This window comes from Cibotium barometz, chromosome 19 (genome assembly GCF_041138505.1).
Source record: "Cibotium barometz isolate CiBa-2024 chromosome 19, ASM4113850v1, whole genome shotgun sequence".
In the NCBI taxonomy this organism is placed as follows: domain Eukaryota; kingdom Viridiplantae; phylum Streptophyta; class Polypodiopsida; order Cyatheales; family Cibotiaceae; genus Cibotium; species Cibotium barometz.
The window spans coordinates 48,539,453-48,564,817 of NC_141064.1; the positions used below are offsets into that span (position 1 = coordinate 48,539,453).

General features: G+C 47.1%; 2 protein-coding genes across 8 annotated transcripts in view; one reads left to right on the forward strand and one right to left on the reverse strand.

The window, feature by feature from the left end:
• LOC147628693 (uncharacterized) overlaps nt 1-25,365 on the forward strand; it is a 45,684-nt gene that overhangs the window by 13,206 nt on the left and 7,113 nt on the right. For 6 of the 7 annotated variants that reach the window (XR_015268162.1, XM_086813910.1, XM_086813907.1 and 3 more), the window contains 3 exons: nt 8,263-8,445; nt 8,654-8,750; nt 8,849-8,969. Coding sequence is in view for 5 of the 7 variants with exons in the window: in XM_086813910.1 (XP_086670036.1) it covers nt 8,263-8,445; nt 8,654-8,750; nt 8,849-8,968 (400 nt within the window). In the remaining 2 variants the exon portion in view is untranslated. Of the gene's footprint in view, nt 1-8,262; nt 8,446-8,653; nt 8,751-8,848; nt 9,021-25,365 lie in introns of all 7 variants that reach the window. The other variant, XR_015268161.1, reaches the window with a different exon arrangement.
• On the reverse strand, nt 21,006-22,028 carry LOC147628694 (uncharacterized). Its single transcript, XM_086813086.1, has one exon. It carries the CDS (start codon nt 22,026-22,028, stop codon nt 21,006-21,008), a length of 1,023 nt encoding a protein of 340 aa, XP_086669212.1.

A 25,365-nucleotide genomic window follows, 5' to 3' on the forward strand; every position in this document is an offset into this window, starting at 1 on the left:
TCACAAGATTTTGTTAAAGAAGTCATATCAGCAATCAAAGAAAAGGAACGAATGGAAAGTAACAAAAAGGTAATCAGAGTCGGTGGTCTTCCTCAAGGCTGGGATAGGGCAGACATAGCTCAAGAGCTTCGAGAAGACTACATATTAGATACAGATGTACTTACAGCACAACTGAGCAAAATAGTCCCCTTCGTGGACTTAGGAGACCCTATCTCTATTACAGTAAAGGGTACACAGGCAAAAGTCTCCTATATGGACAACAAACAAGGTCTCTCCAAGAGAAAATAGCAGTGATGAAGCAAACAAGGTCTCTCCAAGGGACAAAGGTATGGATAGCTGATGAACTTACCACGCTACAACTCAAGAACAGATCGGCAGAGCTGAATAAAGTTAAAGAAGCAAGAAAGAATGGCAAATGGGCAATATACAGAGGAGGACAAGCAATCATTAAAGAATTCCGTACCCCACCCCCCTCAAGAGCAAATCCATCCATGGATGAAATATAGCTATTTTTATTTTGAACCTCAATTTCGAACTAGATGCAATAGAACCCATTGTAATTTAAACTCTTAAGAGTCTTAAGAGTTCATTTTGAGTTATTTTTTGTTCAATTTTATGCCTCTTTGGCATCGATACCCAGAGTGGAATGTAAATGGATGTACCTGATCTGTCCCATAGGTCGGATTCGGCCTCCCGTGGGACGTTAATATAACTTTCTTTCTTTCTCTCTCGCTTCGTTGTTCGCCGCCCTCTCTCCCGCCTCTCTCTCTCTCTCTCTCTCTCTCTCTCTCTTTCCTTCACTGTTTGCCTCTCTCCCGCCTGGGTTGCCTTGTCTGTTGGCCCGTCTGCCTTTCCGCTAGGCCCTCCGGCTTCCTTTTCCCACCCACCCTTCCACAGGCCCCCAAGGCTACATGGAAGAGGACCCTCTCCCCTTCACCAAAGCATGGAGAGCTGGGAAAGACTCAACACGCAAGTGAGCCCTCATCCTACAGTTTGCAGGAGAGACGGAGAGGGTCACCTTCATGAGTAAGAGGGTCATAGGACGAGGCTTAGAGGGAGCTCCTATTTTCTTGGATGATGATCTCACGAGGATGCAGCTAGAGCATAGGAGAGCTTGCATGCCACGAGTCTTACACGCGAGGAGAGAAGGCAAGAAGGCCTTCTAACGAGATGGTCGGGTCATCATTGATGGCCGGCCCATGGATTAGCGGTTTCGGGCCTATGGGACACAGACCAGGCCACTGACAGATACACATGGCAGTATGGAACTGTAATGGTTCACTATGGGTGCAGCCTGGACGATTGGAGCGTGTTATGGTGAGGAGAGACATCATACTTCTGACAGAGACACATCAGAGTCTAGAGAGAGGGCTACCTCGAGTAGAGAGATTCCAGTGGGAGTGAGCATACAAAAGGACCACACGCCAGGGTGCCTCGAGAGGATCGGGGGGAGTAGCAGTTCTATTCAGACGGGAGCTACAGGGGAGACTGAGAGTGGTAGCACAGGATCAAGAGGCCAAATACATGTGGATTAGCTTACAGCTCTCACAGGACAGGGTTATATGCATAGCCCTATGTTACTTTCCTCCATCAGGATCCTCCTATGTCATTACAGAGGACATGCCACAGGAGGAGGAGACATGAGCCTCGCCATACACTTGTCTGTCAGAGGAGATTATGCATTATTCTACACTAGGGGAAGTATTTCTTATGAGTGACTTCAATGCCCACACACAGAGTAGACAGTGTGAGGTGTATGACTAAGATGACATGGAGATCCTCCACCCTGTGGATCCAGAGGAGATAGGGGCTAGTCGGCCATCAGAAGACAGTGGACCAGACAGAGGACATTATGGGGACCACTTACTAGAGTTGGCAGCCAGGCATCGTCTCGTTATTTATAACGGGATGCTACAGTGGCGGGGATCGGGAGGGCTGACATGCTTCCCACATGGAGGTCATACACGGACCGGAGGCACAGTGGTAGACTACATTATGGGGTCTTTGGAGGCATCACAGCTCGTCACCTCATTCTCCATCCCACCTTGTCCTATTGGGGTAGATCATACATACTTGGCATTTTCACTAGCCGGATCACGAGTATCACCAGCCTCCCACATACCGAGGCCACACACTACCATCTACTTCACACATGACATGGCAGACATACACACTGGGAGAGTAGAGGATGGGCTCCTACTCATGGATCCCCTGGCACCTATGGATACCATTTCATCCCAGCTGGCATCACTTCTACACACGGCTGCATTACAGAGCTTCCCACATCGTGTCCACTCAGTAGAGCCTACGAGATTTGGGACTATGCCCCAGAATAGATGATATGATGACGAGTGTAGAGCCCTATACTCACGGCTCCGCATACAGAGAGCCTTGGGAGCCATCACAGAGCAGGAGTCGAGGAGAGAGATGAGGAGACTTACTCGCCGCAAAAGGCGGGCCTTCGCAGAGATACAAGAGCTAGAGATCTTCCATTTCCTCATGAGTAGAGATAGCCCTATCTCATGGCGGCACTTCAGAGAGCCCTGGACACCGACACCCATTGCAGACCCACAAACATGGCACACATATGCAAAGGGCTTATACCACGCCCCACAGCAGCCACCTATACCTCAGCCCCCACAGGAGCCTCGACCTACCACAGCTAGCTTCTTTACCCACTGGATGGTAAAGGAAGCTATCCGCCACCTACAGCATGGACGGGCCGTCGACCATACGGGCCTGCAGGGTGAGCATCTCATATATGCAGTAGATTCTTTGGCTCTTTTTCTTACACACCTGTTTATTAACAGGGCACTAGTAGAGGGTTTACGTGCGGAGTGGGCGATGCACACCATTGTGCCGATCCACAAAACAGGAGATGCTTGATCCGAGCAAGTACAGGACGGTTATGGTTGGCCATGTGTTGGCCAAACTCTATGGTGCAGTGTTGGAGCAAGAGCTTAGCTTTTATGTTGAGCGAGCAGGTTTACGCTCATCAGGGCAGGCAGGTTTCAGGAAAGCTTTCTCTACCACTGACCATGTATTCACTTTGAGATGTATGATTGATCAGGCCAGAGTGAGGAAGAGAAAGCTCTATTGCTGCTTTGTGGATTTCTGCAGGCATTTGACACAGTACCACGAGAGAGGCTCTTTCAGCGCCTGCAGTCTCTTGGCATACCAGCAGATATGACATGGGGCATCTATGCATTATATGAGCAGGTTTTTGGGCGAGTCAGATGCCCAGGAGGTATGTCCGAGACTATTGCTAGCACCATTGGTGTGAGGCATGGATGCCCTCTTTCCCCTATGCTATTTGGGTTATACATTGATGAGGTGGCTGACTTCATTACATGGGGAGGCGGAGATGGAGTTGATCTAGCAGGTACCTCAGTACATATTATGCGTTATGCTGATGATATTGTATTAGTGTCTGAGTCTCCAAGACGTCTACAGTAGCATCTACATGCACTGGATGATTTCTGCACACAGAGGGGTCTTACTGAGAACCTTGGGAAAACCAAGGTTATGGTCTTTCATACATCGAGACAGGGCAGGAGTCCATTGACATTCACTCTCGCATGACGCCAGGTGGAGGTGGTGACATCATACGTGTACCTAGGGGTTACCTTCTCTGCAGCAGCCATGCGCTTCACCATGGGTTCAGCAGCCATAGCTAGATTGACACGGGGATATGCAGCATTGGCTATGCTAGAGAGACTGCCACTAGGCACATCTTCAAGAGCCCCGGACGAAGAGGTGGCTATTTGACACATTAGTCACACCGGCACTGATGTATGGAGCAGTTGTATGGGCGCCAGGCCTTGCTACCCAAGGGTGGACACAGATAGAGAGACCACAGGCCCTCATGATGGCACGCATGATACGCAACAAACTGTCAGTACCTCATGACATTATCCGAGCAGAGTTTGCTGCGCCTCCTATGATGGTAGAGGCCATATTCCCGACTATATGCTTGCTAGACAGATTCAGAGAGATGCCACAGGACAGATTGTCATACAGAGCTTTTGAGGCATCTGGACAGCTGGCTGAGGCAGGAGACAGATGATCATGGTATGCATAGGTCACACATTGGTTCTCACAGCATGGCCTAGACATGGATCATCTACCACCATTCCAGTATGACATGGGGTAGACATCTCAGATACCACAGTTCACATTATGCTATATGCACATGATATTATTCTGGTCTCTGAGTCGCAGATGGGACTACAGCACCATCTCCATGCACTCGATGACCTCTGCACACAGAGGGGCTTACAGTGAACCTTGGGAAAACCAAGGCCATGATTTTCCACACCTTAGGGCCGGCTCGACGACAGGCCATTTTCACTCTAGCAAGAGGACAGGTAGAGGTGGTAGACTCATATGTGTACCTGGGGATTACATTTAGGACTCCGTGAGGAAGATTTACTATGGCACAGGCAGCCAGGGATAGACTCACACGAGGGTATGTAGCTCTGGCCATGTTAGAGAGACAGTGTCACCAGGCACACTTCCAGGAGCCCCGCACGAAGGGGTGGTTGTTTGACACACTAGTCACCCTTGCTTTGATGTATGTTGCAGTAGTATGGGCACCTGGGCTCGCCACCTCCACATGGTCTCAGATAGAGAGGCCTCAAGGCCTCAGATTCTCATGCTCTCACGGATGATCCGCAGCAAACCCTCTGTCCCGCATGACATTGTCCGGACGGAGTTTGTTGCACCTCCTCTGCTAGTAGAGGCCCTCTTCCAGACGATCTGCTTCATATAGAGGATCATAGATATGCCATTAGATCGACTGTCACATAGAGCTTTTGAGGTGTCCAGGCAGCTCGCAGAGAGTGGAGATAGGAGATCATGGTATTCAGAGATGATACTGTGGCTCACTCAGCATGGTCTTGACATAGATCACCTGCCACCTTTCCAGTATGATATACATGCACCACACATCCAGCTCTCTCACAGTGAGAGGAACAGAGTTCTTCGGCAGGATTTATGGCAGCGATACACTCAAGAGACTTGGATTACACCCAGTCAGCCTCTACTGCCGAAGATGCTATACTATACAGAGATCAGTTTATGCGTATCTCAACGGATGGATTCATACAGAGACTTGGATACATGGATGTGTACATGCCTCACAGTGCCCGAGTGGTGATTGGCCAGCTCAGAGTGTCATTACACCAGCTTGAGATTGAGGCAGGTAGGGCAGCACAGATCCCCAGAGTAGAGAGGATATGCAGACTATGCGAAGAGGAGGTTGAGAGTGAGGAACACTATGTATGCAGATGTAGAGCATATAGTGTCATTAGAGAGAGATACACCACCATCTTCAGTGCCTCACAGTGCCCGAGTGGTGATTGGCCAGCTCAGAGTGTCATTACACCAGCTTGAGATTGAGATTGAGGCAGGTAGGGCAGCACAGATCCCCAGAGTAGAGATTGGTGATTGGCCAGCTCAGAGTGGTGATTGGCCAGCTCAGAGTGTCATTACACCAGCTTGAGATTGAGGCAGGTAGGGCAGCACAGATCCCCAGAGTAGAGAGGATATGCAGACTATGCGAGGAGGAGGTTGAGAGTGAGGAACACTATGTATGCAGATGTAGAGCATATAGTGTCATTAGAGAGAGATACACCACCATCTTCAGTGGACATCCCTCACTCTGCCAGATCATGGAGTCCGTAGACCACAGCTTAGATTTGGCCAGTTCTTGCTAGAGACAGCGCCACAGAGACATTGCTACGGACTCATACCACAGGGAGAGGTGGGGACAGCTCTAGCTCACTGATTTCTTCCAGAGATCTATCCCAGTGCCTATTCTGACACAGGAGGGGGTTACAATTTAGCGCGCCGCGGACCTTCGAGCCAGACGGAGACCGAGAGCATGAGGCTACTAGACTACATCAGAGGGAGATCACAGAGATACGGGCTCGACATCAGCACCATATCCAAGAGCGGCTAGCTCACTTACACTCACACCCGGAGATCATGCTCCGAGGTATTTTTGCCTCGCCATCGCCTATGTATCATATATTACACCCCCATTATGGTACTGGTTGGAGCTAGACAGATCTGCATTGCATTCTTGTATACCCTGCGCATATAGGTTGCATACTGAGCCTCTAGCAGTAGTGCTCCAGCCATCACACCCCCCCACTAGCTCAGTACTCTCATAGTTTATTTCATGTTCATTTTGTCCTTTTTTTTTCTAGACATCCAGAAGACATTGACAGTTGTACATTGATTTGTCTCATAGGTCGAGTTCGGCCTCTAGTAGACGTTAATACAGCTTTCTTTCTTTATTTCTTTCTCTCTCTTTCTATTTTCCTGCACATCTACATTCAGTTTTGTGCGTTAATTATTGTTGTGACAAGTGTGCTGTTTTCTGAGCATTGAAGTTAACGATCCCCGGAAGCTTTCGCATGTTACATCGACAGTGACTACTCTTCATCGAAACACACGCCAACATCGAGAGAAGAGAGAGGATAGAGGTATGCTAGACATGGGATTGAAGAGCCCCAATCTTTTGATGCACAATACAGATCCTAGCCTTGCTACTCTTTCTTGCCGGAATACCATGCCTACTAAGTGATTCTCTAGAAATACCCTATTTTGCAATGATCTGTAGCAAAACACTTACCTTTGCTCCTGTGCTGAAGTGGTGTGCTGATTTGTCTTGGATGATGCCTTCTTGGATGCTTCTTGTGATGCTTTTGTTGGAGGAAGGGCCTATTTATAAGACTTTGTAGCCTTTTGTGAGCTCCTTGCCCATCAGTGTGACGTAATGGCCTAGGCCTTCTCAATTAACTCTTAAAATCTTTCTGGTACACCCAACAATTGGCCTAATAAGCATCCATACAATTGTACAAACTTCAACTTAAAGTGGGTGCAGCCAAGTGGTTTGCACACCACATTTCAACATTTCCTCTGGTGCCTCACAAGGAGGTGTTAATAGTCACACCAAGCTTTCCATATGCCCTCCCAAAGATCTGAACCTATTGTTATGGTATCAAATTTCCTACATAAGGGTAATTTTTGGGCCCAAGGTTTCATTTCTCTGGAGTGCCACCATGGAGATTGACCAACAAAAGTTGGGACCAAGCTTCTTCTCGATTTGTTTGTGATCAAATAACTTGTTACCCATTTAACATCCATTAGGTGTTCTAAATCCTTCATAGTGTAGAAGTTCTTGAGGCAGTACTATTGGAGGTAGAGCCAGTGTGTCTGGTGACAAAATCTTCAATAGAGGTACTATTGGAGGCAGAGCTGCTGGATATGGAGAAGAGCTCAGAGATGGACCGGATCAAAAGTGGAGCGAAGGTGCATCATGCACCCTAGTGTTTCAAGTTCATCACTTAATTGCTACTGCTCGGGCTGAATGTGCTACTCTTCATGACTTATATTCTCTCCTTTGGCTGGCTACTCCAAAAGACTTGTAGAAGATGTGTAGAGAATGGGGAGAGATGGTCCTATATATAGAAAAGTAAAGGCAAACTAAGTGGGCCAACTAGTTGGCTAACTTTGCATTAGTTACGTTAGCTGTATCTTGCATTAATTGCATTCACACACAGCCTCTTTTGTCCCGCGTGTATATATGTATATGTATACATAGATGTACATGAATATGTATATGTGTGTGTGTGTGTAGATGTGTATATGTATATGTATATATAGCCTCTTTTGTCCCATACATATATATGTATACATAGATGTACATGAATATGTATGTGTGTGTGTAGAGATATGTATGTATGTATGTATGTATACATAGATGTACATGAATATGTATGTGTGTGTGTGTAGAGAGAGAGATTAACGTCTACAAGAGGCCAAAGTGGCCTATGAGACTTAAGTACCAATACATCCAAAACTCAAGGAAACTAAATGTCCCGAGCAGAAAATGAAAAGCATAAACTGAAAAACAACTAGCTATAACATGTGGCCAAAGAGGAACTAGTGGCCTGATACAATTGCTAGAAAAAGGCATATCTGATGAAAGTGTGGAACTGGAAAAATGGTAGGCTATGGGAAGGAGCTGAGATAGACTCATCCCATAATGTCTCGCATAGGTCGATCCAGCATAGACAAGCCGAAGCGTCAAGGTCCTGCCGCACGACGTCTTGCCAATATCGCTTGTATCTTGAGAGAGAGAGAGAGAGAGAGAGAGAGAGAGAGAGAGAGAGAGAGAGAGCTATAACTTGGATGATTTCAGAATTGTACCAGAAAATAAACTCTTTATCTTTGGTATTTTTCTTGTTTCAGAGATCGTGATCGAGATAATGATGGAAAGATAGGCCTTGCCGAGTTTGAACAGGGTTTGTTTGATTTGATAAAACTACATGATGAAGAAGACTCCTTGGTTACAACTGATAATCTTGATAGTGCTGCAAGAAGAGAAGCTCATGCCAAGCAATTTTTTTTGGACTTGGATAAAGATAAGGACGGGCAAGTTCTTTTAGTCTAGGATTATCTTTCATGAGACTCTAGACTGTTTCTTTTTTTTTTTTTGGGGGGGGGGTGGTGTAGTGAATTATTTTATACGGTTGGTTTTTGAACTCATGCTCCCTTCTGGCCAGTGTGGTTTGATAGCCACATGGGAAAGGGCCTGCCGACATAAGTAAGAAGTTTCAGTATTACATGTTACGTTTTGCAGGTTTCTGAGTGAAGATGAGCTTGTACCCATCATGGATAGATTGCATCCAGGAGAGGCATACTATGCCAAGCAGCAAGCAGAGTACTTAATGTCACAGGTGAATTGTAGTGATGGTGAAATCTCGGTGATCACAATGGCCCAGAGAGGAAGCTTGAAGTGTCTCAACTGACTAGAACATTTTTTTGGCCATCTCAGGCAGATAAAAACAAGGATGGACACTTGACAATAGAGGAGATGCTAGAAAACCCTTACATATTTTACAGCACTGCGTATGCCTATGAGGATTATGAAGAATATTATCATGATGAGTTTTGAGGTACGTTATGCCTACGAGGATTATGAAGATATTATCATGATGAGTTTTGAGGTACATTTGCATTCTAGTAAGCTCTGATAAAAGGTACTTAGCACTTCCCTGTTTGGTTGTTGTATTGTTTCATCTCTCTGTCAGTTATATGAGCCTTCATTTTACTAGGTAGCTATTAAGCTTTTTAATTCTGTATTAAGAAAAAACAAGAGCTCAGGGGCAGCCAGTGCAACATTTGAGTACATTCGAATGATTGGCAGTGTTTGTTGTAGTCTGAATGTGAAACAGGGAAAGTATCATTTGTGTATGCAGAAACATCTTGTGACTCCCTCCATTGTCAATGAGCACACGCATGGTGGCCTATCATGAAGAATTGCAACTCATACACAGGAAGTCTCTGGTGTGAACAGGATCTATCCACTGGCACCAGTTTTTTCCTTGTGGAAACACACTCTAGTGTGTTGGCCTTTTAGGCTGAGGTCAACAAAGTACTTTTCCAGAACATCTATTGAGCTCACGTTTTCTCTCTCTGTGTGCTTCTTTGTGTGTGTCTTTGTGTGTTTCTCTTGTAGAGCTCCACTCCCCTCACCCAACATTGGTATTAGAACCAACTTAGCTGGTTGCCCTGCAGCCTGTACACAGATCTGCACCAACAGCTTCTCGCTAATGCCTTGTCTGTTCTTTGCATTGGGAAGATTGTTAGTTTGCTTTGAGTCATGGCTAATAATGATGTATTCGGGATGCTCTTTGCTGAGGACAAGCTTGACAGGACTAACTATCCCATGTGGGCATACATGATGAAGCATGTAGTAGTTGCAAAGAATTTATGGGTATATGTATTTGGTGCTGAGTTAAGACCTGCTGGTCTTGCACTTGTAGCTGAGACGGGCACGTGCCTTACATGTACGTGTAGTTGGGTGGGAAGATAAGGGAAATCTCCAAGAGGATGCAAAAGCTCTTGCAACAAAAATCGGAGCCACTGATGTACCCATTATCGGAGCATGGCGTGTAGGCAGAGATGAAACCAGGGTGAAGATATTGATCATCAGGTTTGGTGACTTGGAGAAGTAGAAGGCCTTCCTCTCCGAAAGGATGGCCCTTAATGGGGAAAAGATTTATTTGGATGAGGACCTTATACCGGCATAGATAGCACACCGGAAGGAACACATGTCGCGTGTGCTTGAGGCAAGGAAAGAGGGGAAATGGGCGGTATACAAAGATGGCCGAGTCATCATTACGGAGAGGAGGCCCGCTTGACGGTGCGCGGCCTATGAGACCTTGGGATTCACGGTGTGGAATTGCAACGGAGCCCTTAGAACAGATGTAGGATACTATGAGGATACTTTCACACACAGTGATATTTCTATGTATACGGAGATCCATCAGTGCACAAACAAGAGGCTTCCTGACGTCCGGGGTTATAGATGGAAATCAGTTTTCCGCCCTCAGCCACGCATAGTGGGAGGTACCAGAGGATTTGGAGGAGTGGCAATACTTTACAGGGAGGAGCTTCGTGACAAAATACATGTACATAAAGATGCAGATGCGAGGTACATGTGGCTCCGAATATGCAGAGGGGGGCTCCGCGAGCTATATGTGGCAGTATGCTACTTTCCCCCAGCCCACTCCAGGTTTGCACCGTTAAGAGAGTCGCCCTATATACCACTATATGATGATATCATGAGGTTTGCTAGCATGGGAGACATATTACTATTGGGAGACTTTAATGCACGTACATGCACAGAGCAGACAGAAATGTATGATACTCAAGAGACTATGTACCGGGAGACTTTAATGCACGTACAGGCACAGAGCAGACAGAGTTGTAGGATACTCAAGAGGCTATGTACCGAGAGATCACGGCAGAGGATGTAGGGTTGCAGAGATCAGCACAGGATGAGGGGGAGATTACAGATTATGGCAGGCATTTTCTCACACTCGGGAGTGCACATGGGTTGGTCATATACAATGGCTTATCGAGATGGCAAGGATAAGATGCTCTCACACACTGGAACTCTAAAGGGGGAGCGAGCATAGTGGACTACTTGGTGGGATCTCCTTCATTGATACCTGATGTGCGGGGTTTCACGATTTCCAGTAGGCCCATTGGCATAGCAGCCGATCATGCATACCTGAGTTTCACACTAGTAGGTAGATCCCCGAGAGATGGGCCAGCCACTCATCTACCTAGGTACCCGAGATATCAGTTTACACGTGAGACAGTTGGGGTTTATCGGGATGCAGTATCTGATGGCTTGTTCGCTTTAGACCCACATAGCCCTCTGGACGAGATCACGAGAGGATTGGCAGGTGTTCTACATGCATCCGCCTTATATGCGTTTCCCTGCACTATGATCCCTTCCACCCACCCCCACAGCACTGCCCCACAGAACAGTTGGTATGATGATGAGTGTCGTGAGACACGAGCACAGCTACAACGTGAGATTGCCATTGGGTCTCACACGCATAGACAGGCTAGGATGATCTTTCGGCGCCTTGTGCGGAGAAAGAAACGAGCCTATCTGGCTAAGCTAGAGGAGGAGATCTACCAACTCTTCCTGGGGAAGGACAGCAAGAGGGCATGGAAGATGTTTCAGGAGAGAAAGCCTGGTACTCTGATTACTCTACCTGAGGCATGGCATACTTATGCTAGAGAGCTATATGATGCACGAGGACAGCCCCCCACCCCCCCTCCACTGGGAGCTAGACCGCCTAGCAACACCTTTTTTACTATGCGGATGGTGCTAGATGCGATAGACAGGTTACAGAATGGAAAGGCACAGGATCATGATGGGCTAGTTGGAGAGCACTTCTCATATGCACGAGACACTTTGGCTCTGCTCATCGTACATGTGTTTAATCATGCCATTTGTGAGGGTTTCTCGACAAGCTGGACAGAGCATATCATTGTGCCACTCTTTAAGAGTGGGGACCCCATGGTACCAGGCAACTATAGGACGATCATGATTGGTCATTACTTGGCCAAATTATATGGCTCTATATTGGAGTCGGAGCTAAGCCAATGGGCAAAGAGACATGGTCATCGAGCACATGGACAGGCTGGCTTCAGGAGAGGATTTACTACCTTGGATCAGCACCTACTGACACTTCGGGCACTTATTGAAGAGGGTAGGGCACAGAAGAGAAGGATAAACTGTTGCTTTGTGGACTTCCGCAAAGCCTTTGATACCGTACCACGTGCCAGGCTTATGCACAGATTGCATGACATTGAGGTACCCGAGGATATGCAGTGGGGGATATATGCTTTGTATGAGTCTGTTGACAGGCAGAAACTGAGCTCCAGGTGGACTATCTGATAGGGTGACGAGCACGATAGGGGTGAAGGAGGGATGTCCGCTATCGCCCACCCTCTTTGGACTGTACATTGATGCGGTCTCTGATTATGTAGACAGATTGGGAGGCCCAGGGGCATGCCTGGCAGGGGTGTTGATACCCATCTTGTTATATGCTGATGATATTGTTCTAATCTCAGACTCTCCGTAAGGATTATAGAGACACCTAGATGCATAACAGGTTTTCTGTGTAGATAGAGATCTGACAGTGAACCTTGGGAAAACCAAGGTTATGGTGTTTAATACCACACAGGTATGGGTGACGAGATCAGAGCCTCAGTTCACTTTCCGAGGGGAGCCGGTAGAGTACGTCAGGTCATATGTCTACTTGGGAGTTACTTTCACAGGACCGCGTTTCTCCCTGAAGGAGGCAGCAGTAGCTAGATTAGCTGGAGGGCATGCAGCCTTGGGGGCACTTGAGAGGCAGTGTGCACACATAGTTTCAAGAGCCACGCACCAAATTGTGGCTATTTGATACGCTTGTCACACCGACCCTCCTGTACGGAGCTTCAATTTGGGGGCCCAGTATACATCACAGATCTCAGAAAGGGAAAGATGAGGGATGGAGGCAAATGGAGAGACCACTGATTATGATGATTGTCTGCATGATTCCGAGCAAATCATCAGTACCAGACGAGATTGTTCGGGCTGAGCACCAGTAGTAGTAACCGAGGCCCTATTCTAGGCAGTTACCTTTTTACAGCGGCTATGGGAGCTCCCTCAGCAGAGGTACTCCCCGATTGGCATTGACCTCATCCATACAGTTGGCAGAGGATGGAGATACTCATTGTTGGTAAGCTCAGATGAGATCATAGTTTGACCTACATGGTTTGCGGATAGAGGCATTACCACCCTTTCAGTACAGTCTGGATTGTCCATTTTTGGACCTCACCTGCTCAAAGCAAAACCGCGTGATCAGGATGGATATCATCAAAGTGGACACAGAGAGGACATGTACTAGCCCCCTTGAGCCCTTGGGCACGAAAATGGCTCACTACAAGAGCCATTTTCTATACCTCTCACCGGATGATTGTATCACCCGCCCGGCGTACATGGATGTACACCTATCACATGGGATACGTGCCATTGGACAGATCCGGACCTCATCACACCAGCTGTGGATTGAGACAGGGTGATATGTGCATCAGATCGTGGATAACGGCGTTTGTTAGCTATGCCACCAGGAGGTAGAGACAGAGGAACACTACATTTGCCTATGTACAATCTATTATGAGATCCGAGGGAGATATCACTGTCTCTTCCGAGAGGGTTTTGGGCCATTACGCAGGGTCATGGAGTTTGAGGATTAGAGATGCGTTGGATTGTCTCTACTTGAGCTCAGGAGACACAGAGAGACCCTCTTGGCAGACGAGAGGCCGAGCCATGATGTACCTAGACGGAGGACCCTGACAGATTTCTTCGGCACCAGCACCAGCAACCCAGCCCACACTTCTCCTGATACCTCCTTCATTGGGCCATCAGGGCACCGACCACGCTCCCAGGGAGTAACCACTGATAGAGCAGTTATCTTATGTCGTGCTCATCGGCCACGCCCACCAGGATCTCGACCACGGCATCCTCACCATCGCCAGATCAGAGCCATTATTGGTCGACATCGGAGGCGCCTACCTTGCTTCTACGACCTCTCCATTCTACACAACCCCATGGCGGAGATACTTGATCTAAGGAGAGGGCAACACTTCAACTAATCAGCATACATGGATCTACATGATATACATTTTTTTAAGTATTTTTCAGTATTTTCTACTCAGTATCATTCTCGGAGTCTTACAGTTCTGTTCTTATAACTGTAGGACAATCAGCTTATTGTACTTTTTAGTCTCATTTAGTTGTTCTCTTTGATGAGACACCAACTTCAAATGTACTCTCAGTTTTGGTCTCTTAGGCCACTATGGCCTCTTAGAGACGTTAATATATCATTTCATTTCATTTCTCTCTCATCTCTTAAATTGTGAAGTGATAAAGTGGATTGCTAAAGACTCGCGAAACTCAGGATAAAGAAGGTGGTGTGAGACTTTGTGTGACAGGATCCCTTATCTACGCATAATTCTGCTGCATGTTACAGTCTCATGATAATCAATGTTCTTTTTTTGGGCATATCCTTTGGCCTCTAGCTTGGCCTTGTACCTGTCAATGGTATCATCAGACTTTCTTTTCAACTTGTATACCCACTTTGTGCCAATGGGTTTCTTACCAGCAGGCAAGTCTACCAAATCCTATGTGCTAGTTTTATGGATAGAATCCATCTCATTTTGCATGGCTTTTACCCAATGCTCATCCTCATGAGCCTCTTCAAATGAATCTGGCTCATCTGCATCACAAAGTGTATTCATGCAAGCAACATCTGTGCGTTCTCTTGCATTACGTGAACCAACCCATGTCTTGCTACCAAGTGGAGCTGCAAGTCAGCTTTCCTGTAAAGTACGGAGCAGCCAACGAGGCACAACTCTAGCCTCCTCCGCTGTTGTCTGCTCTTCCTCCACTGCTGCCTCCACATTTTGAGGTGTAATGAGCTCATTCATGGGTTGATTTGGAGCACCCAAATGCTGTCCATTTGTCGAAGATGATGGCTGATTTGCAGAGCCATCAATTCCCAACAGGAGAAGTCCTTCAAACATGTTATGTGGGCCCGAAGGTGTCTGTCCAAAAAATTCAGCCAATGGTTGGTCTGAATTTTCAGCAATTACAACATCTTTGCTGTCCAAAATCCTTCGTGTGGAAGGATTAAAGAGATGGTAGCCTTTACTGCCACTGCAATAACCCTCAAATATGGACTTAGTAGCTTTGTCATCAAGCTTACCTTTCAACTGCTGAGGTACATGTGCATATGCTATACATCCAGAAACTCTAAAGTGATCAACTTTAGGTTTCCTTTCATGCAAGGCCTCATATGGCGTGATGGTTTTCAATGCTTGGGTAGGGCATATGTTCAACACATATGTAGCACACATTATTGTCTCCATCCAGAATTTTTGAGGCAATCCTTTGCCTTTAATCATGCATCTAGCCATTTCCAGCAAAAAACTGTTCTTTCTCTCAGCAACACCATTTTGTTGAGGAGAATATGGCATCGTGCATTGATGGTTTATGCCTTTCTCTGCCATAAATGCTTTGATAGCAATGGACATGTATTCCCCCCCTCGATCTGCACGAAGGGTCTGTACTTTGCAACCTGTTTGATTTTCAGCTTGTGCCACAAAATGCAGAAAAAATGCAAATACATCAGATTTGGCCTTCAAAGGATACACCCATGTGGTACAAAGTATAGATGCTTTCCAATAGATGGTGTCCACATAGGATCACACACATCGTTGTGCACAAGCTGTAATTTCTGGACCACCCTTGCTGATCCATCTTTTGGGAATGCATTTTTGTGCATCTTACCCAATATGCACACTTCACATACATGTTCTGGTGGCAATTCTACATGAGGCATGTTCTGTACCATTTGATGCCTTTGCAATAGCATCAAACCGCCATAATTGACATGCCTAAACCTCGCATGCCACAATTCTGCCTCTTGCATGGCAGGTGCAAGAGTGGTAACCACATGACCATCATGCTCTCTCTTGTCAAACCTGTCAAGTTGATATAACCCATGGTACAATGTGTCCGAAGTGACCAATGCATAGCCACCTTCACGATCTTTCATTGTGCATCTGTCATCGTCAAAGGTCACTGCATGTCCTCTTTTAGCAAAAAAGGAGACGGCAAGAAGTTCTTTTTAATCCCTAGCACATAGATTACATTTGGAATACATAAGTCTGCACCATATGCTGTTGTGAGGATCACCTCACCAACACCTTGAAGTGGATAAGAAGAATTGTTTGCACACGTTACCCGTTTGTCTTCAGGGGTAGCCATAAGCTTCTTAAACCAATTCCTCTGTGAGGTAATGTGTTTAGAAGAACCATTGTCATGTCAAAGTACCTGAAACTCACTTTAGTTGTCTTACTTTGATCCACTTTTTAACGAGTGTCAAGCTACTTGTCTCACTTTGGTCCACTTTCTTGTTACATGTTCTAATCTAAGAGATGGGTCTTTCCATAAACTTTATCTCTAAAAATATCCCAATTGATAGCCCATTTGTCATAGGTACTTTGGCTACTCTTGGTATTTGCTCAATTCTAGACGTAATGACGTGAACAGAATTTCCATCGAAGTCGGGCCGAAAATAGTAATCCTCCTAGATTTTAGGAGTGTGATCCTTTGTATTCCAGGATAATCCCTCATTCCCAAAGCTTGTACTTTCCAAATACGTCACTTGCACTCTGCACTGTAGTGCATGGTGACAAACTGGCTCATCATCATCAGTGCAACATTGTACAATATTAGTACCATTCAGGATGATATTTGTCGTACGCCGTGACCCCATTGTAATTCTCAGTCCAGGATAAGTCAGGCACGAGCTACGTAGGTAATTCTCAACCATAGCAAGTCAGTCAGTCAGTCTAAGTCCCTTAACCCACTTAAAGAGACGCATTCATGCATATACAGTTCAGTAGAAACCTTAGGGTTTGCATCAGAAAGCATTCTCCATATTGCACATTATTCATGCATAGGATCTAGACCATTGTAGGAACCCCAGATATCATCGAGTATTTGTTAGGATATTTACTAGGATTTTTTGGGTATTTTTTTTCCATCATTTTCAGCATTTTTCACATCATTTATGCATTTATGTTGGACATGAGCAGTCAGCCAGCTCAATAGCTAGCCGGCTGGCTCCATGTGTCCATATAAATAGTTTCCTTGCATAATCATTCTCTCATTCAATCATATTCAGCCAAGGAGCATTCAGGCGCTTAGCATCTTCAGCACAAGGAGCAAAGCGATTGCAGTTTTCAGTCTCCTCCTCTCAGCGTTTTCCTCCTACAGCAGTAGGCGCCTCAATGCATGAGCATTCAGCCATCTTGCATCAACAAAACGCACCAGTTCAGCATTCAGCCTTCAGTCCACCTTGTGTTTTTTGCATCCATACAGTTTTCAGCATTCATCTCATCATCGTTTTGCTCCAGCCACTTGGTGAAGGTAAAACGCAGCATTCATATTCATTTACAGCATTCATACTTAGTCTAGAACAGTCCCAAACAGCCCCTCTCTCAGCCCTAGCTTTGCATCCCTCCCTCATACCATTGGGAAGAGTGCATAGGCTCGAGATTGGACATCTTTGGTGCTTCTACAGCAGTGTACAGTTCAGCCCAACACTTGGTCTTCAGAGGTCTTGCGTTTGGCTTATCGTCAGTGACACCGTCAGTCTCTTTAAAGATAATAAAGCAAATACTATCTCGGTAATGGGATAGGGGACCCTTCAGTGGGTAATTCGGGACCCCATACGGTGTACAATTCTCATCTCTCTCTCTCTCTCTCACTCTCATATCTCTCTAAAGTTTGAAGTATTAAAGTGGATTGCTAAACTCGCGAAACTCAGGATACAGAAGACGGTGTGAGCATGTGTGTGACAGGATTCTCCAATACGAATACTTCCGCTGCATGTTACATTGTTACCAGAGTCAGCTTGTCCACACACATCGTATCCTAGTGTGAGGGCATCCTTGGATGGTCAGATTGCGTTCCGGCACGACCACCGACTTCAGCATCATGTCTACAGAAGAGAGTACTCATCAGTCGGAAGACGTCTCCCCCAAAAGTGACCTTACTCTTCCGACTACCGCAGACACCATAGCTCTTCTTAGCATAGCTACTAGTAGGGGACGGGGACGGGGACGGGGACGGGGACGGGTGTCACGACCTTGTGTTTTTCTCTGGACAGTATGCAGGTGTGCACGGGGACATGGAGGACAGTGTGAATGTCATCAGTTTGGAGTTGAAAAGGAAACCGATGTGTGGACAACCCCAAGTGTGAAGGGGTCATAGATTTTAAAGTTAAAAAGGTTTTATAACCTTGGGAGGCCCCTAGGTAATTTATAGAGGCTACTCTACTTTTGGGGGGGGGGGGGGGGGGGCACGCCTCTTTCTCTCTCATGCTTTTTGGGAGAAAACAAGGCTGGCGGGCTGTGCTTCAGGGCTGCGCTTCAGGCCTACTATGGCTGATTGGAAGGACTGCAGGTGGGCAGCGCTACTCTTGCTTTTTGGAAGGAGTTACTGGCGGGTTGCTCTGAATCATGGAGAGGCACAGCTGAATATCATTAAACGCCTGCTTTTTGGGGAGAGTTCACGGGCTGGCTGCTGCGCTACAGAGAACAATATGCCAGGCACTTGTTAAATCTCTCTCTCTCTCTCTCTCTGGCTTTTGGGGGGCTGGTTGGCTGCTGCGCTGCAGTGTATATAGGCGCCTATTGAATCTCCTTGTCCTGTGCTTTTGGCAAGACATGGGCTGACTGGACTGCAAGCGCACAGGGCTGAAACACGTGCTCTTTTGCACAGAGTCAGGCTGCAGCTTACAGGCTGGCTTCCCTGGACTCTCAGGCGGCCAGGACTGCAGAGGTACACGCAGCTTCTTGAAGGCAAACTTGGGCTGTCAGTGCAGCGCAACGCACAAGGTCTTGTACAAGTGCTTAGAGCTGCTGGCGAGTTGAACTGCTTGCGCAGATGGTCATAGGGCTGGTCCGCAGGAGGATAACACTGCAGAAGACCATGCAGGCCTTTGGCAGTGCATAGGAGACTCCAGTTGGACTGTAGTAGTGTACAGCTCCTTTCACTCATAGGTGGCTGCTGGACAGAGGTGCACAAGTGTGCTGATCCTCCTTGCAACAGGGATGTTTTGAGACTGTTTATGGGTTGTTTTGCTTGGCTGCAAGTACACTGTGTACATGGATTATTGGCTGCAAGTACAAGGTCACCTGGTAGTGTTTCTTGGCATGGGAGTGATGCAAGCTCGCATGGCTGTGTGCTCATGGAGCAGATTGTTTTCTTCCTGCTAGAAAGGAACTGAGGGACCTACAGTTATGGGCATCTCTATGTTTCCAGATGTTTCATGAGGGAACAGGTAAGTAGATGTATGCCATTGTTGGCACTGTTGTTGAATGGTGCCATGAATGGTTTTGTATGGAAATAGGACAGAAGTTTCAAAGGGAAACATGCCTAAGGGTTTCATGTGGAAACAGGTCGTAGGTTTCTCGAGGAAACATGTTTTTGGGTTTCTCCAGGAGATAGGTCACATGCAGGCAGAAGGTACATGAATGGACACATGTTTGGTACAGCCTTGCTACTGATTGGGCAGGGGACAGGGAATCCATGACAGAGATGGATAGTACCCTTGGAAGGTAGAGAGGGTTGGTACAGGTGTATGAGTGTGATACTCATCCGCTCTAATCTCTTCCCTTTAACCATCTGACACTCATCCATTTTCAACATGAGTTCTCTTTTGAGAGACAGTTTGGGAGTCTGTGTTGTGATGCAGAAGCAGTGGATATGTCAGGGTGTGATGCTGTTCATAGGGTGAGAGGCTATGGATGGTTGTGGCAGCCCTGATCATGGGAGAAAGCTTCTGTATGCAGGACTCAATGTGTGAGAGTCTTTTGATGTGAACAATGGCTGGACTTGTCTGTGGATGCCGAGTGGATATGAAGCCATGATGCAGGGTATGCGCAGGCTTCCGGAGTTCTACAGTGACGGTTGAGTTCCCAGCCTTATTGTAATCAAAGCTCTTATAATCAATTAAAGAAATACCGCAAGGGGCACCACTGCGTTTTGGGGCCAATCGATGTCTGTGTGCTGTTTGCAGAAGCACTCTAGCTCCCGTTGTTTGTTTTCCTTTTCTAGGTCCTCAATGGTGTTGAAGTGTTTTATGTGCGAGTGTTTGTTTCACCGCCCGTCAGATTTCTGAAGGCCGGTTTCAACGTGGACGGGGGACGGGAACGGGAACGGGGATGGAGACGGGGACGGCTAAAGGTAGGGAACGAAGACGGGGGGTGGGGACGGCACTCAAAATTGTTAATTTTAGAGGAGTAAAGAATCAAGATTAATCAATCAATAACAATAAGCTTTCTAACTCCAAAAGTTATGAATCATGATACACATTACATTTAAAATTAAATTACGCTACAAGGTGCAAGAGTCAAGAGTCAAGACTTGCAAAGTCGGAAAAGAAAGACTTTAAAGTTGATAACATTAAATAGATATACTCAAAAGATGTTGGGGCCTGGGCGATACAAAATATAAGTCACTCTCTCTCATACTTTGCGCTCCCAATAAGAGAGGTGCTAGCCTCATGATCATGAGTGCGTGAAGTGTGGATGGGGGTTGTGTCATCCGATGAAGGCTCATGATGAGAACCATCTGTCCCACCCTCCTGTGCAATAGTTGTAGCTGCCTCCTCTTGTTCCATCTCCCACTGTGTAAAAGTATCGGCATTGCATCTTGCACTCTTGCCAAGCATGCGCAAGTTTGCGCTAATGAAGACAAGATCATTAGCTCTTTCCACCCCAAGCCGATTTCTTTTCTTTGATGAAATGTGATTGTAGGAGGACCATAATTGCTCTAGGCAAGAAGAGCTAACGGACTGGCTCAAGATCCGGATCGCCAACTGTTGTAGCTCTGGTCCATCTGATCCGAAGTCCTCCCACCATAATGCTGCACCAACCTTGAATCTGTCCTGCTGTGCATCTGCACATCCATATGAGCTTTGAAATGCCCTGTAATTAGAGAGCTAGTCTCTAATTTTGCGCCTGATTTCTGCATCCGGCGTGAGGCGATCCAAGATGAGTCTCTAACCGTTGCTCACCTCTTTATCACCCTCCTGTTCTTTTCCCTGAAATTTTGGGTCCACCATAAAAGGAGCTGCATGTAAAGGAGAGGAATATGAGCTCCATCTCGCCACACAAAGTAAGTGGATCTCCTCATATCTATCTACGTCTGGCTCAAGCTTCTTAAGACTCTCTATCATCCGGTCCATGGCTTCGTATACTTTGCCGATGCATGGCTGCATAGCATCAACAATCCTGAGCAAGTGGACAATGGGATGCACCATGGCGTCGGTACGCTTGAGATCCTCCCAAAAATCAGCATCGTCGACCTTTTTCTTGCATGAAATCCCTACCTGTGTACGTGCAAAAGATGAGGAGAAAAACTCATCACTGATGAATAGTTGCCGCACGGCACCGTGACAATCCTTCAAGCGATGCAACATAAGAAAGTTGTATGCAAAGCGAGTGTCCGAGTACTTGAGAAGGACCTTTGTGGACCATTTCCCAAACTCGGATCGAGGGTATGTGTGATTGTTGATGAAGGTCACAATTGCACATGCATCATCAATCACCGATTCAATCCATGACAATTTCCCAATATCTTTCAAAAGATTATTGAGACAATGTGCCATGCAAAAAGAGACAGTGATTTGAGCATACATACTCTCAAGAATAGCTCCCGCTGCCCTATTTGTCGCCTCACCATCCGTGACGAAACCGATCACACATTCGGGGCCGATAATCTCGACAGCGTTACTCCACTCAGCAGCAAGTACATCCGCACTCTTTCCCAGCCCTGAAGCATCATGTGAGGAGACAAAGTACATCTGCCCCCGTGAGTATGCCACAAGGCCATGGATAGACCTTTTCCGCGTGTCACTCCATCCATCTGTAATCAAAGAGACTCCATTGCGAGCCCATTGTCTCTTTGTGTTTGTCGCCGCTTGCTCAACAAGGCGTTTCTCCTTGTCAAGCATAGTGGTCTGCAAGGTTTCGGAGGATGGAGGTGTGTAGTGAGGACCGTACTTTCCAATCTTCTTCACCATCGTTTTGAAGTAGTTGGACCTATTTATCATTTTAAAAAAGAAGAGGGTAAGTAATTAGAATGGCAAAATGGTGACCCGTGAATCGTGACTCGTGAGACATGATCATGAAATCATTCATGTGAGTGAAATACGTACCGTGCCACACGAAAAGCAATGTGGTCATGGAAAAAGAAGCGGGCCACCACGGCATCAACCTCCTCCTTCTTTTTGGGATCCCAACTCCCCTCAAGAGTACTTTGCCGACGAGAGAGAGAGCATTGAGAAGGCGGTTTGTGTGAAGCCTCGAGTAGTGCCACGAGGAGGATGTGATGGAGGGGTAGATGAAGGTGCACCACCACCCGATGTAGAACCTGATGTTTGGGTCGGAGTGACATAAGTGTTGGGATCCATTGCACGCACCCTTTGGCTTGCACTCAAAGCTTGATGGGCGGCAAGCTTTGCAAGAAGCTCCTTTCTTATCTCCGGTGTGACCCGCTCACAAAATTTCACCTCATGACCGGGCTCATGCAACAAATGGGCCCTCACTCTATTGGCCCCACCCACACGCTTATATGGGCAAAGCTTGCATGTCCATTGACGTGCACCCCCCCGCATGAGTAGGAGGCTTGAAGTTGACCTCATCCCACCATGACCACCCATCCGTTCTACTCCTACTGCCCGCACGAGAAGAGGATGCCATGAATAGTTAGTAACTTAGTAGTAGTCTAGTAGAAGATGGCGGAGAGAGCTTAGAGGGTAGAGTAGGAGAAGAAGTAGAGGGAAGATTGAAGTAGTCTAGTAGGAGAGGGTGGAGAGGAAGGTGGTGGAGTAGGAGAGGGAGATAGTGGCGAGGAAAGCTTGAGTAGGAGAGGGAGATGGTGGAGAGGAACTCAAGTCTTGGAAAGCTTGAGTAGAAGAGGAGTAGCTTGCAGTCCATTATGTAGTATATGGCAGCTGGCTCTCTCTCTCTCTCTCTCTCTCTCTCTCTCTCTCTCTCTCTCTCTCTCAAACTCTCAAACGGCCAGCCGCCAACGGCTAGTAGCCGTTATTTGAAAAAAAAAACGGTTGGAAATGTAGCCGTTGCAGCCGTCCCCGTCCCCGTCCCCGAATGACAACGTCCCCCCGTTCCCACGGGGTGACGGGCGTCCCTTGGTCACGTCCTGTCTGTATCGTCCCCTTGGCTGTCCCCAGGCCGTTACGCAAGTGTCCTTGCTCGAGACGGCGTTCCCACGTCCCACGTGGGCGTGCCGCCGTCCCCCTGTCACTATGCTTCTTAGGGCTCAGAACCCATGGAGCGTCTCCAACTCTTGGAGGCAGCAACAGCACGTCCTCCTCTGCCTCCAGCAGCCCCCGACTACATCTACCTCTTCTTTCAGATGAAACAACAAAGGAGAGAAGACAAGGTTCGAAGGAAAGAAGAAAAAGCAGAAGCAAAAGCAAGAAAACAACAAGAAAAAGCAAAAAGACAGGACTATGAGGAAGTCCAACGCAGGATCGACAAAGATCGTCGTCAGGCTGAACTCGCCGCTTCTGAGCACCAATGAGAGCTCGATCGAGAACGTATATGACTCGAGCACCAAAGGGAAAAGGAGGCCATTCATCTTAGATGCCAGCACCTCTCTTCAGCATCCCCCGCCTCAGGTGCCACCAGCCAGCAGTCCGTAGCATCAACTACCGTCATTCGTAGTCAACCAAATTTCAGTAAGTATGATGGTAAGTGTGATCATTTAGTAGTTAATCAGTTTATTCATCAATTTACTGCTCATTTTCCATTAGCTAGGATCACAAATCCTCAGGATCGAGTCCACATAGCGGCTCCCCATCTCACTGGTGAGGCAGTCACTTGGTGGCAACATTGGTCTAATCTTTATACAGACGAGACCACAGGTGTCACAGCTTTGAGCTGGGATACCTTTATCCATGACCTGAAGACCAGATTCCTCCCGCCCCAGTACATGACCGGATGCTGTATTACAGAGACCACTTTATGAGCATCTCAAGGGATGGGTTTATACAGCGACCGCGGTATATGGATGTATACATGCCACACAGCTCTCGCGTTGCTATTGGACAACTAGGAGTCCCATCACATCAGCTAGAGATAGAGGCCGGGAGAGCGGCACGGGTTTCCAGAGCCGAGCGGATATGCAGATTGTGGCGCGAGGAGGTGGAGACTGAGGATCACTTTGTATGTAGATGTAGAGCCTACCAGGGGGTCAGAGATAGTTATGCAGGATTGTTTGAGGAGCACTCTTCACTACATCAGTTGATGGAGGCCTCGGACCAGCGACAGCTTGGCAGACTACTACTAGAGTTTCATAGTTCTCGAGAGAGACTCCTCCAGACACCCGCTCCCACAAGGGGTGGGAGACAATCCCAGCTCACAGATTTCTTCCAGAGAGCTATGCCAGTGCCAGTTGATGTACCACGTGGGGTGACCGCACAGAGAGCAGAGGAAATGAGAGCTAGGAGGAGACCTAGACAGATTGGACTCAGAGCACCCCGACTCCGTCACCGAGAGATAGCAGCTATCCGGATGAGACACCAGATGGAGACACAGGAGAGGCTAGCTCGCTTTCATTCAGACTCAGGGTACATGTTCACGCCACTCACAGCCTTAGTATCGGCGATGTATGATATCTTATATCCCTCTTATGGCACTGGATGGAGTTAGACATAGATCTGCATAGCATGCTTCTACTACCCCTTCAGCATATAGAGATGCATCTTGCCTTAGCACTCCATCCACATCCCCACCCCCCTTTATATTGTTTGTATATGGGCTCCACCGATTCATGATGATTCAGAGTTGTATCCAGACACATGCACACTTTTTCTTTTCTTTCTTTTCCTTTTCTTTCGATGACCGGAAGAACACAGTTGTTTTATTTTTTTGTCTCATAGACCGACTTTGGCCTCTCGTAGACATTAATATATCTTTCTTTCTTTTTCTCTCTCAACTTTCACCCTCTCTCATGGCATCTTCTTCACAAGCAACCTTCGGTTGCGCACGTCGTGGTGGTGCTAGAAGAACCGACGGTTGGTCATGGTGGGAAGAGGTTAATGGCAACCGCCCTAGAAGTGGAGGAGGTTCACGCCCGTGGTCTTGCAAGCTTTGCCCCTATAGGTGGACGAGTGGGTCAGACAAAGTGAGAGCCCACCTTATGCATGAGTCCGGGCATGAGGTTCGATTTTGCACGGGACTCATATCGGAGAAGAGAAGGGAGCTTCTTGAGCGCATTGCCGGGCATGAGGGTTTGAGGGCTACAAGACCGGCACGTGTGGCTGTGGATCTTGTAGCATTTGTGACACCACCCGAGGGGTCTGTTTCAGGGTCAGGTGGTGCATCTACCACATC